The 12554-nt window shown below is 42.0% G+C and overlaps 1 protein-coding gene across 1 annotated transcript in view; it reads left to right on the forward strand.

Moving 5' to 3' along the window:
• wdr70 (WD repeat domain 70) overlaps positions 1-12554 on the forward strand; it is a 36766-nt gene that overhangs the window by 17630 nt on the left and 6582 nt on the right. Inside the window, exons 11-13 of the mRNA XM_086053518.1 lie at positions 5899-5998; positions 6180-6264; positions 6360-6498. Of these exons, the coding sequence (XP_085909644.1) occupies positions 5899-5998; positions 6180-6264; positions 6360-6498 (324 nt within the window). The remainder of the gene's footprint in view (positions 1-5898; positions 5999-6179; positions 6265-6359; positions 6499-12554) is intronic.

Below are 12554 nucleotides of genomic sequence, written 5' to 3' on the forward strand. Positions count from 1 at the left end.
CAAAACCGATGACTGTCTGAAGACCGCTTGATGATAAACATCTGTGTTGTGAGCTTCGTAATAGTTGAATTGGCGGCCTTTAGTTTATTATTATTATGATTTTTTTAAAGATAAAACAGTAGTTGGGCTTGTTGCCCAACGCCTGCAGTCTACCAGTGAGCTTTGGCTTGGAATGTACCCTAACCCTGGAAAGAACCAAGATTGTTCTAGTTGGAAGACACCCCAGGTTTTAACCCACAAAAGAATTTTTGTTTGGTATTCTCTTTTGCCGAGCGTGTTGCCGACGCAGTAACTTAAAGCGAACACACTGTCTTTATGTGGGCAGTGTAGTACTTCAACACACACTTGTGCATGTATGCTGCCTCACTATCACCACTTGTTGACTTCCGTGAAAGATCCGAGCAGCTGTCCCGGGCCGCGGTTTGGCCACTTGATCCCCACAAAGTAACAAAGGTCAGCGTGAGATGTCATTACTGGCTGCACAGTGGCCGTCGTCGAATGCTTCTTAGGTGTGTGCTTGTAAAGGTTTTGATGTGGTGGCAGCGGTGAGGGGGAGCAAGTGGCAGGGGGGGAGAAGGGGTATTCATATGATGATACTCGGATAACTTGGCGAGAACAGTTGGCCCCTGCGGTCGACTGGTATCAGTGGTGAAACCCGACGCACTGTTCCCTCCGCGATTTATCAACTCTCGCCATCCAACATGTTTAGATGGCGATTGGAGCACCATGGACGTCGGCCATGTACAGAGGTGGCAGAAGTACTCACACACTTCCATTTCTTACTTTTAGAGTTATGAGGATATTACTTAATTAATCGATTAATTGGATAAAAAACATTTTTCAATTTCCATCAATTTATTCAAAACCAGAACATTTCAAATTAACAGTGCATAAAATGCACAAACTAATTGATAATGATTCACTAACTGGTTTGCTCTCTAAGACGTTAGAAAATAGACAATGTTAATCGTTTTCCAAAGTAAAAGTAGATTTTCATGGAGGATTGCCGAAATCTGAGAATATTTACTGTTGAGAGGCTGAAATTCCGAGGATTTTAACAATTTCAAATTATACAAGGTCTCAAAATTATGAATTCATTATCAAATTAATTATCAAGGAATGTGTTAATCGATTAGTGGCACCTTTAAAACAGTGAAGGAGTGCTCTCCACATAACTTGCAAATACGGCAAAGAAACGGTAAGAACTAGACTGCACATTCCTGGTTCTTCTATGGTGTCGACTGGCAGATGACGAACCAGCTTGATGGCACTTGACTGCTACCAACTGAGAGATTTCCCTTGCGACAATATATTTCTACCTCGTCACTTCCCACTAGTGACCGCGCACGGGTTTCTATGTAGAGCATGTCAATGACACCCTGGTTCGTCCGAGACTGCGGCGGCCTCGAGAGAGAAGGGCACGGTTCGCAGGGGTTGTCACACGGCGCTGACCGGCGTACACGGGGGTCCGGTTTCATGAGCGACTATCTAGCTTATCACAGGAAGCAAACTCCCTGGCATCCAGCGATCCCGGCCAACATCGTGATAGTAAATAAACGCTCAGCATTTTCACAACAACAGTATATGGGCTACAAATAGCCAGAGAAGGGTGTATGTAACTGCCCGTCCGTCACTGGCACCACCTGATTGACAGCAATTATCACCCTGCTTGACTTTAACGTCTATTACATGCCGTTTAATGAATTGATTGTTGGTTTATCATCCATCAATTTTCTAATGCTTGTCCTCATTAGGGTCACAGATGAGCTGGACGCTACCCCATCTGACTTTGGGTGACAGTTGGCGTACACCCTGTACTCACAGCAGGCCACACATACTGTAGACAAGCATTCATAGTCACATTCACACTAATGGGGAATTTAGTGTCTTCATTTATCATAAGTTGACTGAAGTTGCTTTGTACACACTTTACCTTACTCTAATCAGCCTTACCGCCACCCAAAAGCCGGGGATGGAACGGTATCACCTTGCACGTTGTGATTTTTTTTCAATCAAACGAGTCGGACCGAGAAATTTGTCCGCCGAGTGCCATTGCAGTCGTTTGTCTGTTCAGATTTGTAAAATTTACGAACAAGATTTTCACATTTATCTGCCACCCGAGTGTGTATCTTAAACGTTTAAAACAGATGTAGAGGAAACACTGTTCTACAGGCGCAAAAGACGCACTGAAGTTTGTGTAACCTTGCACGAGACTAACACATAAAAGGAGGCATAAACACAGCGGGTGCTAACCACAGATGGTATTCATTTTAGCAAGAAAGCCATCAAATAAAAAAAGATCATGATGAAAGATGGGTCGAACAGGTTCTCATAACTTACTGGTTAAACATGAAAAAAAAAACCATGCCTGTGGAGTACATGAGATTCTTAAAAAACAAAGCATTTGGACAGTTACATGAAATATCACCGCTTGGCAATGTATCTATGGCGAAACATATGCATTATCTACCCCTTGATCTACCCTCGATCTACCCTTGCAGCAGCCTAAAAGGTCTACAGAATGATATTTTTGGGAAAAATACATATTGGACTATCTGAATTTGTAAATTTGCTGACAGACATAGAAATTCACAGTCTTGAATTGCTAAACCATTGTGTATAAGCCTACATTATAAAGGTCTGGAAATGTAATGGATTTCCTCCAATTCAGCCCGAGTCCTGGCTCCCACTGATTGGGTGGTGCTTATGTGGCACAAAGCTTTTCACAGTCAACAAGTTACCAATACTCCTGAGTCCTGATCTAACTGCTCATGTGTACTGTAGAAGTCACGCCTGTTCTAGGAATCAATTTCTTACCTTTAAAGCTATATGCCAATACAGAGAAGACTAAAGATCTATCAAAAGATGTTGGGGACAGAGTTTTAGACATGTACAAGGCTGGGATGTTACAAGACCCTCAGCAAAGGGCTTGGCGAGAGGTTGTCAATGATTACTGCCAATATTCCAAAGCGGAAGACACAAAATGGCCATCCGTTGCTCTCGGTTTGGAGCTCCATGAAAGAGCTTCTCATTCAGTGATGTTGATTTTGAGAACGTTAAGGGAACAGACTGACAGTACCTGGCAAGAACTTGTTAATGAACTGCAGGTAACTGCGACCTCAGTTGCCAAGAAAAAAAGTTGCTAACATACTGCAGCGTAACGGACTGAAATCTTGCAGTGCCTGCAAGGCCCTCCTTAACTTTGCCGGCGAACATCTAACCAGACTTGGCGAAGGCTTGGAAGAAAGTTCTGTGGTCAGATTAAGCAATTTTATGAGCGGGGAGTATTGGCGCTATTGGTCTTTCACCGCTTCTCTGCAACGCTTCAACCGCGAAGAGCTCCACCCCAACACGGAGCCGGCCGAGGTTGATTCAGCAAAGAACGCGCCCCGGAGAAGATACGGGGAGGGATGCGAGTCAGCACTAAAATTAAGTTGAGTTTACATTTGCAGCCCAGACACCTGCCTTAAAATGAGACGGTCATTTCATTATGTTGAACTGACCCCTTGGCTTTTATTCCGGGCTATGCAGAAGAGGTTGCAGATAAAAAGCGATTCAAAAATGAAAGTCAAATGAGTCTTTGGTAATGCAAGTAAAATGATGACAGGGAGAATAAAATCATCCCTGGAGAGACAAGACAAAGTGTCCAAGGCCAAGCCTCTAAAAAGTGGAATCCTGGTTATCTACACTTCAAGGTGACACGGTTATCTATTTTGTCTCTGTTAATAACCTCACTCCATTTACTTTTCCAGTCAGATATGACCTCAATTCCCTTCAGTATCACTAGGGCACAACACTCTTTCACCTCACACTCTCCACACTAGCGTTTCTCTATGCTTCTCTATCTTATCTGTCACGGGCACTCGGCACACTTAAAATTCCTTATCCGCATTTCAGAAACAAAAAAAAGCCTGTATTGCTCCATTCTCTTTTCACTCGTTTATTTGCATTGCGTTTAGAATTAATGAAATTGTAGCGGTATAAACCGAGGTTATGTTTGTTTGGGTGTTAGCAAGCCCACTTCCCCAGGCTGTTGCTTCACAGGCGTCTTTTAATGATCGATCGCTGTTATCTGCCTCGGATACAAGTAAGTCACAGGCAGCATCCTCTTGAGGGATAAGAAGCGGCGCAGCTAATTATTCCAGTTATTTTTATTCGAACATTGTTTAAAAAAAGAGGGCCAGTTGTTTGTTTGGGGTTTCTTCCAGTCTGGAGCTGCAGACCTTGGCACATACGCACAATGTCTGAACTAGGGCTGCCAAGATTAGTCGACTAATCACGTCGCCGATCAAAACCGTCGGCGATTAATTTGAATCGTCGCCGCCTCGCGTATTTGTATTTTTATTTATTAGGCGCATTATTTTTCTCTCGAAACTGCCGCGCCTCGCTCTTCTCCCGCTGTTTTCAGCCAGTAAACGAAGGCATTGTGGGTAAAGTAGCGTAAGGGCTAATTCGTGTTGGCAACGGAGTCCAAAAGTTACGGCGCATTTCGTCAAATATACTAATTTATGCAAACCTGCCTTTCATGGCAGCTCAATGTGGAACCTTTATAAAAAGGAAGCAAGTTGTGGCTTATGTAGGTTTGATGCAACGTTATAACACAATGTCCTATTTGGTGCGCTAACATATCGTAACATCTACTATGGATTAAGCAGCCATTAGTCAGTGAACTAGCGTTTATTAACAACCTAAACTGCGCGTTTGTGTCCGTGGTGGACATCGAAGCGGTAAGAGCTCGCTTGCTCTCTTGCTCACTCGCTCTCTCGCTAACAGTTCAAGATGCATGTGTCTGCAGAGGTAAGTGAGGCAGACAAGGTTCATTTGCATTATTTAGTATGATTCATCAAATTGTGCGTTTGTAAGGCATTTGGATTCTCAAAGATCCCTTTTTAGTGCATCCATATTATTGCATCCACGTAGTGTCAACTAGACATCAACTTGGCTTTTTCAAAAACAATGAACAAGAAGTATACCGTTCAGATACCGGAAATATAAAACTGGCTCCACAGTTTTAGACTTCTTCCCCCGAAATGGCCCCAGTTGAAATGATATGCTTTTATATCGCTTGGATCCGCAGTTTTACTGTACAGTACTTGAACGGGACATCCAAGCTTTGCTGCTTCCGTGAGGATGCGAACATAGTCCCCTTGGGCAGTGTTTGAACTGAATAGTGGTACAGTTCATCCCTTGGCTTTAAATTCCATGTCTTATGCCACCGTCCCATAAGATTATTTTGCAATTCTCATTGAAGAGGAACTTTAATGCCTCGAGGACAACAGTTCGCACTCTTTTCTTTCATCCTTTCTTTAGGATGAAAAAAAAGGTATTTTTCATGAGAGACTTAGCCAAGAGGGCAACATGTCAGAGCTAAGGTATATAGCAGACATCGCAACTTGAGCTGTTACTTTTATCAGGAGGTGTTTTTTTTTTCCCTGTCCCTTAAAAACAACTTTACTTGAATAAATTGATCCGTTCAGCTATTTTGAAGTCCTTGCAAAAATCATTTCAGGTAGGGTGGCCATCGTATTTGAAAGCCCTTTTCGCCCCTAGGTTCTGTCCTCACCCTTGAAATTTGGAAGTAGAAGCAAATTTTGTGGCTTGTGTGAAGGAAGCATACCAAGAACAGCTATTCACACGATAGGTATCCTGCGGACAATTAATAGTGCAGTTTATGTGGGTTTTCTCTGGCTAGTCTGGCTTTCTAAGTTGTCCAGACGTGTGAATGTTTGTGTGACTGGTTGTTAGTCCCATATGTGTTTGACATCAAATGATAGGAGACAAGAAAATATTCTGGATCATTACTGGCGTCATGGAGGACCAAACGAAAACAATTCTGTATGTGTATTTGGTGATCAGGGCTGTATGTGTTAATTTTATGGATTTTTCTCATTATTTTAGGTGCACACCAAGTTCCACTGTCGGCAAGCCCACACTGCAGGATCCGACATCTCCCGCCTTTCCTTTTCCTACGACGGCACCATTCTCGCATCACGTGGAGGTGAGAAGTTGCGCTTTTCACCAGAGCCTTGAGTTTCTTTTTGTCATACTTAAATTAAAGTTTTGAACCAGAGTGCCTCTTCCTGAGAATAAACGGGAACATTGACATTTCCCGAAATGCGGTTGTATTTTATTTATTTTTTTTCTCCGTTTTAATGTATGAACCTGTTGTTGTCTTCTAGGTGATGACACACTGAAGATTTGGGACATACGCAACTTCAAGAAGCCATTAAACATGGCCAGTGGACTGACTAACTACTTTGCGATGTGAGTCATCGCAATCGCAGTTCCAAAAGTAGACTTTAATGGCGCTACAATACAACAAATCAACAATTTCATGCGTTTAATTCTACCCTGAGCAGGACCGACTGCTGTTTTAGCCCAGATGACCAGCTCATTGTAACAGGGACCTCCGTGAAGAAAGAGGAGGGCAATGGGAAGCTGGTCTTCTTCGACCGAGCCACCTTTCAGCGGGTCTACGAGATAGAAGTCACAAATGCGGTAAGAGCTAATCAAGTCGATCATCTTAGCATGTTGCTAATGAACTACATCGAAATGCCTGTTAAAAAAAGTCACATTAAGCCCAATAAAAGTAAATACATTCAGTTTAAAAGTCCCGATTGGCTAGTGTAGCATCACAATCGTGAGAAGAGATGATGCAATTCATGTCGTGAATGGCCCTGCCATAAAGTATTATACCAAACTTGCATCTCCTAAAAGTCACCTTGCATTGCAGAAACCTCGATCATACGTTATTACGGACGGTAAGTCACTGTAATTCAAAACAGTTGACCGTAAGACACTCTAATGATTTAGCACGCGGAATGAGTATTTCATCTCTCTGTCTGAGATGAAAGATTGACGGCAGCATGTAATGTTATTCACACATGGACGCTCGACGCGGCACGGGGAAAGTTTTTAAAGACGTAAGCTCGTCAAACTCGGAGAAAGTCAAGTAATCGGATCATCTTGGATTGGATCCTGCTTGACGCACGCCGTTACCACAAAGCCTTGGCAAGAAGGGCTTATTGACACTTTTTTATTCGGGTTATGACTTGGTGACTTGATGGATGTTAGAATTTGATTATGTTAGGACACCATCAGCATGTTCTAGTGTAGTCCTCCTCTTTTGTGGTCATTCGTAGCTGGTAACTGTAGTCAAAACATGGACGTATAACAAAATACCAAGTCCTAAGCACTTTGGCATATTGACATCGGCCAATGGGTGAATTTGCGGGCGTAAGATTAAAGAGGACATTCTAAGTAAACATTCGAGGTGGGAGAAGATCATTCATTTGTGTATCCACTGTGACATGTTTGTTTGTTGCCATAACGTGGGATTTAGCAATGACAGACCCGTGGTTAAAAATGCAATGAGGGACTGGATGATGGTCCTAAAATAATGGTAACGAGCTGTAATTTAGCGATGACGAAAGCAAAGTTAAAATTACGCGCTGACGGACCCTGAAATATTGGCGATGAACTGTAACTTAGCGATGACGGAAGTGCAGTTAAAGTCATGATGACAGAGTGACCAACTGACAACTACAGCTTTGGGTCATCTTGAAATAATGATGTACTGACGATGACGGACAGACGGCCCGGCCGCTGATAAATGACTATTAACGGACCGACAAAATTGACTGACCCGCCTCCTGCGGTTCCTAGCCACAGAGAACCCTTCTCACTCAGAAAGTCGGCCCTTGTATAGGATCTCTTTGGATTACGCAGGTGTTCTGAATTTTGTGGCCAGTAGGTAAAAAGTACACGTCGTTCATTATGTGCCGTTTGAGTGACAGCGACCAATAAAAGCTTGGATGGCGCTGTGCCGTGCTTCTGAACTGCCTCCTCCCGCCAAATGAGTCACAACAGTGGAACAAGTCGAACACAAAAGAACATGAGCCCAAAAAAGAAAAAAAAAAGTTCACACTTGAGCCCCAGTGGAATTCCATCCAAGAACAACTCGACTAGTCCACCAGCTGGAAACGTATCCAGATATTCAGAAAGCCGTGGTTATATCTCCTTTAAGCCTGAAAATTACCTCATGCCAGGAAGAGGGAAGCATCTTCAGTGGCAACCTTTTTGTCTCCTCTCATTAAAATAGTGATGGAATAAATACATGCCACAACAGCCCTTTGCCCGCTGGCGCCGAACGCTGGATAAAAATGTTTTGCGAACACGAACGGGACTGTAAAAGCCACAGCTGTGTTTCTTGTTTAGTGGCCGCTGAGTGGATCCAAATGTGCTTCTGACAGTTTTGAAGTCTCGCAAGCCAAAGCTCGGCAGCCTCAAGGGGAACGGCGCTTGTGTCTGACTCTGCGTCAACTGACTTCCTGTCATGTGAGATTGTTTGAATGAAAGAGATAGTGTGACTCCTGAAGTCCCGCAAGGCGACAAAACTAAGAAAGAAATCAACCGAGGACTAAAAAACTGGGTTTGAGATATCTATCCTATTGGACCCTTAAGAAGACCTCACTGCCGGATCCGCCGTTGAATAAAAAAAAAAAAAATCTAATATTCCAGAATCGTACTAAGCGTGGTACACACATAACAGTAAATGGGCCTAATTTCAACATTCCGATCAAAGTGAGCAAAATCTGTTTATTGGACATTTCGAAAGATTATCCTAAGCGATTATCCTGCAGTGTGTGGTGTGTTCACCGTGATTTCTCCTGTCCGATCCACCCGGAAAATGCTGAGGGCTGACATTCGTAAATGTGCAGACCCTGAGATTTTCCATTTCCTTCCTTTCTCCTATGAAAGTAAGCAAAGGTGCGCTTGTCTTAAATCTATGAAAGATTATCCTGAGTGTTTATGCTGTGATGTGGGATGTGTCGAGTGATTTTCCTCCTCTCGTATCTGCTCGGAAAATAATGGGGGCCGGCAAACGTAAATGTTAAACCTGTTCAATATTTACGATGGCAAATCCTTATGACACCTGACTCGCACATTTTAAAAGTCAGTTCAAATGTTTCAAATCGACCTCGCTGTCTGTAAGCGGCGGCACATTTGTGTTCTTTGAGTTGAATCCCGGCATGATTACTTTGAAAAACACTGCAGCAGAAGTGGGAATACCGAAATTCTTAGGCTTACGAACTCCTCTCTCGCTTTCACTGTTCATAGGGAGGACGAAAGACAGAGGTTCATATCAAAGCATCTTTGTGGGGGGGGGAAGCAGTCATGCGGGAATGCAAAATTGCTTTTCCAACAACAAGATGGACCATGCCAGGTTTTAGCGTTGGCTTAGGCCACGATACGATATTCCGCAGCTCAACAACTACGAGTCTGTTGTTAGACTTAGCGGTGCCTAAAGCCCCTTGTTTGTTAGGTTGTTAAGCATTAGAGAAATGTTTAATACTGCCATTATGAAGTTGAATTTAAGAGGAATATAGCCGTATTATAAGGATAAAGCAGTTATATCTCACAAAAAAGGAAAAAAGTTGAAAAGAAAGGAACAAAATATACAGGCCGAAAGTTGAACTATGAGAAATTCTTCCAAGACTTAAATGATACCGTTAAGAGCATAAACACATATCACAAACATGTTGTGAAGTTCCATGTAAGAATATGCCTGAGTGGACTGCTGGTCTCAGCATGTTGACTTAACACTTGTGTGGACATTTTCACAATCACTTGTTAAAATTATTCCAGGACTACAACGGCTTTTCATTTCGTAGTATGTCCCCCCCCCCCCCCCCCCCCCTTTTCAGTGTGGCCCTAAGCCTCATTTGCAGATTCCTGCCGCTTCTGTTAAAATAATCTGAGTCAAGAGGCGTGATGTATGTATGTCTGTAAGCTCCTGTCCTCAGGAGGATCCCGGGATGGAGCTCTGATGTTGTGTGGACTGTGGCTGAGTTACAAGTGATTGGTGGCCCTTTGCATTTGGCTTCCTCTGCCCTCTGTACTTAAATTCTGAGGCCGTGGGAAATAGCGATGGCTACTGTAAACATAGTAAATAGTTCATTCATCAGTTTCACCCAAGTGTACGCCTGCTAAAAAAAACCTCAAAAAGGTTGGGAAAAAAATCTTGCAAAGCTACTAATAATATTTGGCTTGATTGGTAAAGTGACGAGCTGTGAGGTGAAAGGAAATGACAAAATACATTTAAACACCACAGGTCTAAAAAGTCCATTCGAAATGCCAAAACAAAAAGTGAGGCGGTAAATGCACTCAAGTGAGATTACAGTAATGGGCCCATCTTATAAACAAGCACGTCACCCTTTCTACTGTACACAAAAGCGATGATCCTCTGTGCCAGCACACTGTTAAATAAGCAAGCTGCACCTGCCTGCAGGCTGCTCTGTGTTTTTGCCACTGTATCGGCTCTACAGTGGATATAGAAAGTCACACACCTCTGTTCAAATGTGTTTGTCTTTGTTGGATGTTAAAAACAAAATATTTTTGTCCCAACATTTTCCACCATTAACTCCTTCACTGCCATTGACGCCGGTATACATCAAAGATCCCTTTTAATGGGCTGGCAGTAAATGCCCGTTCGACTTATTAAAGGCTTTTACTCAAAATTACTCGGAACATTTTAACGTATATTTATCAGAGGCCTTTTAAATGACGGCAAGCGTGTGCTTATTCCCATTCAACACGAGTTTGATTGTGATTGGTTAATCATGAACAACCAGCCACATCTTCAGTTATGACAGGGTGTGCACACTTGTGCAAACACTTGTAATCAGTGGTTAATTTTTACTTCCCCTCTCAAAGATTGATGGTGTTTTTCTTTCAATTCAGTTGTACACGCTACCTTAAACAATGGTGGAAATCATTTGGAAATTATTTATCTTGGTATATAAGTTTTGCTACTCAAACGAAACATTTTAGAGAAAAAAATCGTATTTTTATTTTTGTATTATTCCGGTTCTTCTGAGAGTTTATATAGCATTAGAACTTGTACTGTACACCTCTCTAAGATAACACTGAGTATAAGGAGTTTAAAGACTAGTTGACTGTACTACTCTACAAAGACCTTTAGAGCATGACATCGACTAGTCGCTAATCTTGCCCTGAGGCGGAGGTAGGGCGCTTGTAGCAAACCGATGAAATGAAAATCAGTCCCTCTCTGTAATTGATTTAAATCATCTATTTCTGAATGTGCAGCTTTGGTAAGTGATCAAAAACCAGTAAAGGAGGGGAAAAAAAGATTTGGAAAAAACGTTTTGGCCACAAGAGGAAGAGATTGATTAATTATCCCACCGCACACGAAGAGGTCCGTGATTATTTGCAAATATTCCCACCACACAGAGGCCGCTGCTGCGGTGGGCCCAGAACAAGGGCGGGTTCCCCCGTTTGGCCACGTTGTTCAAACGTTACCTGGCTGTCTCTGCGGCGAGCACACTGAGAGAGAGGATTTTTTTTTTTTTGTCTGGCTGGAAATACCATCACCCGACAGCTGGTGAGGCCTAAATCCAGCCTCCGTTCATGCGCTTGTGTTCCAACTTGTATGTTCTGTAGGGCTGAACGATCTTAATTGCCGTTTCTATTATTATATGTTGTTATTTTCCAAGGTCATTTTCTTTGTTTTTCAAACACAAGTAATAGATTAAGCCTTGTGACAATAAAGTCAGTTTTATTATGTATACTGTACATGAATGTTATGGTTTTATAGGTTATTGCTACAATAAAGACGAATGAACCATTAAATAATATGAAAGAGAGTTTATCAACTTCAATTAGAGTTGTTAACTCACTAAACACGTTGCCATGCAGACTTTTAAGCGTTCACCACAACAACTCAACACAATTCAACCAAACAGTAGGGCTGGGCGATTTGGCCAAAATTTCATATGTTGATATTCTTGGCAGGTATCTCGATAACCGATAACAATACAACAACGATATTTGTCAAAAGGGTGTGGAACGTGCTGTGTTTTTAATTAGGACTTACTGCCAGTCATCAACATTAACAAGTCATCATAAAATAAAAAATAAATTCATGTGGCACTGCAACTGTGCTTTAGCAATGAATAATTGTATGCTACAACAGAAGTGTTTGTTGTGTTTGTTTGCATGTGTGTGAGTGTTAATTTGATTAATTGATTAGCCCTAATAATTGGCGTTGAATATACGTGACCTAAGATTTGATTATTACCAATATGAAATGACAACGCTCGCCTGACCTCAGATTAATTTTAGGGATTCAATTTTGGATTAGGGACCAATCGTCCGTATCGGGTTGACACGTCTAAAGACCAATTTTGAGTTAAAGTTTCCATTAAAAAAATAAATAAAAAGCATAAGACTTTCACTTCTCTCACCAGTACTCTATTTATGACTATTGACGTTTTCTGTTTTTGAACGTGGTCTAATAACAGTAATTTGTTGCATGTTTTTTTTTTTTTTTTTGAAATAGGAAATATGACATCGTTTTTATTATACCGAGAAGCATAAATGATTAAGTTCCATTTTTTTGCCTTCATCAAGAATATTGTATTTCCTTCTGCTTGTGTCACATTCTACCAGTTAAAGAGCACACGTTGATCAGATTAACTCCTCATCTCTTGGGTTGAGCTGCACTCATCCAGCAATGGATGGGGAAATAAAAC

Source organism: Filicampus tigris, chromosome 15, assembly GCF_054856515.1.
Source record: "Filicampus tigris isolate MCC_2025a chromosome 15, RoL_Ftig_1.0, whole genome shotgun sequence".
In the NCBI taxonomy this organism is placed as follows: domain Eukaryota; kingdom Metazoa; phylum Chordata; class Actinopteri; order Syngnathiformes; family Syngnathidae; genus Filicampus; species Filicampus tigris.